This window comes from Callorhinus ursinus, unplaced genomic scaffold (genome assembly GCF_003265705.2).
Source record: "Callorhinus ursinus isolate GAN/ISIS: 27379988/994484 unplaced genomic scaffold, GSC_fseal_2.0 scaffold28, whole genome shotgun sequence".
NCBI classification, from domain to species: Eukaryota; Metazoa; Chordata; class Mammalia; order Carnivora; family Otariidae; genus Callorhinus; species Callorhinus ursinus.
In genome coordinates, this window is record NW_027397090.1 from 19,448,198 (window position 1) to 19,449,563 (window position 1,366).

Sequence of the window (1,366 nt, forward strand, 5' to 3'; positions counted from 1 at the left end):
CCTCTGTCCTCCCTCCTCCCTCCCACCTCCTCCCTCCCACCTCCTCCCTCCTCCCCACCCCATCCTTCCTCCTCCCCACTCAGGTCCCCCCTCCTCACCCCTCCCACCTTCTCCACCCTCCCCTTGGTGGATTTTCGTGGCCTCTGTCCTTAACTCCTTTGGAGTCCAAGGGCCTGGTTCTTCCTACAGTTGGGAAATTCCAGTAGAACCGCACCCGGGCCAGCAAGGAGGGGCTTCCTCCAGCCTTGGAGTCCCTGCCGCCCTCCCCCACCCCGCACATGGCCCCCAGCCCCCTGACGGCAGCGCACGCAGGGTCCCCAGTTCCGCCCCAAGCCTCCAGAGGCTCCCTCTCCCGCTTCCACACTCCTCCCCGAAGCCCCTCCGCGGGTGGACTCCGCCGCCGCAGCAGCCTCAGCAGCCGGGCTGGCTGGAAACCGGAGACCCGCCGAGGCAAGGTTCGCCAAGCCCAGGGGCAGGTGGCAGCCCCGCTGGAGCGGCTGGGAGGCTGGAGCGGCTGGGAGGCTGGAGCGGCTGGGAGGCTGGAGCCGGGAGCACGAGGGACGCGGGAGAGGCCCGCCCGGGGTCGGGGACCAGCTGCGCGCGGCCGCCCAGCCCCGTCCCACTCACTGCCGGAGGGGGTCGTGGAAGGGCAGCGCCAGCCAGGCGCCGTGCAGCTCGCGCATGAAGTCCAGCATTTCCCGTTCGCTGCCGTCGGCCGACACGAACACCACCTCGAAGGGCGCGGCGGACCGCGCCTCGGCCACCAGCTCGGCGTAGAAGCGACAGAGCAGCGGCGCGAAGTCGCGGCTGGACGCGCACCGGCCCGCGGCGAAGTACAGCGCCACCACCTTGTTCTGCAGCGCGGCCTCGGCCTCCACCCACGCGCCGTCGCGGGTCAGCAGACGCCGGCCGCCCAGGACGTCCACCATGGCCGGGTGGAGGGGGGGACACCTGCGGGGGGCGGGGGGCGGCGGTGGGCGCGAGTGCAGACTCCTGCGTGGGACGGACACCTGCGGGGGCGGACACCTGCGGGCGGGGGACCCCGGGGGGGGGGGGGGGGGGCGGGGAATGAAGAGAGATGGTCACCTACGGGCGGGCGGCAATGCCGCCCGGGACGTGCCTGGACCTGGGGCCCACCCGCTCTTCCGCCCGGGCCTCGGCCTTTCGCTGGGGCAGGGGGCGTGCGCACTGGTGGGTGGAGGGACACTCACAAACACCTGCGACCCAGAAGCAGCGGCGTCTGCAGCGGCTCCCGCCTCCAGGAGGCGGAGCTGCGGGGCCCGCCCCGGCGCCTCCGCCCACCACGCCCTCCCGGGATCTCCGCCTGCTCTCCGCCCGGTCCCTCCTCACACAGCGCCCGCAGCCC

At 73.5% G+C, this 1,366-nt stretch overlaps 1 protein-coding gene across 1 annotated transcript in view; it reads right to left on the bottom strand.

The window, feature by feature from the left end:
* The window catches only part of NXNL2 (nucleoredoxin like 2), an 8,136-nt gene extending 7,207 nt beyond the window's left edge, over positions 1-929 (bottom strand). Inside the window, exon 1 of the mRNA XM_025891441.2 lies at positions 628-929. Coding sequence (XP_025747226.1) covers positions 628-929 — 302 coding nt within the window. The remainder of the gene's footprint in view (positions 1-627) is intronic.
* Between the last annotated feature and the right edge of the window lie 437 nt (positions 930-1,366).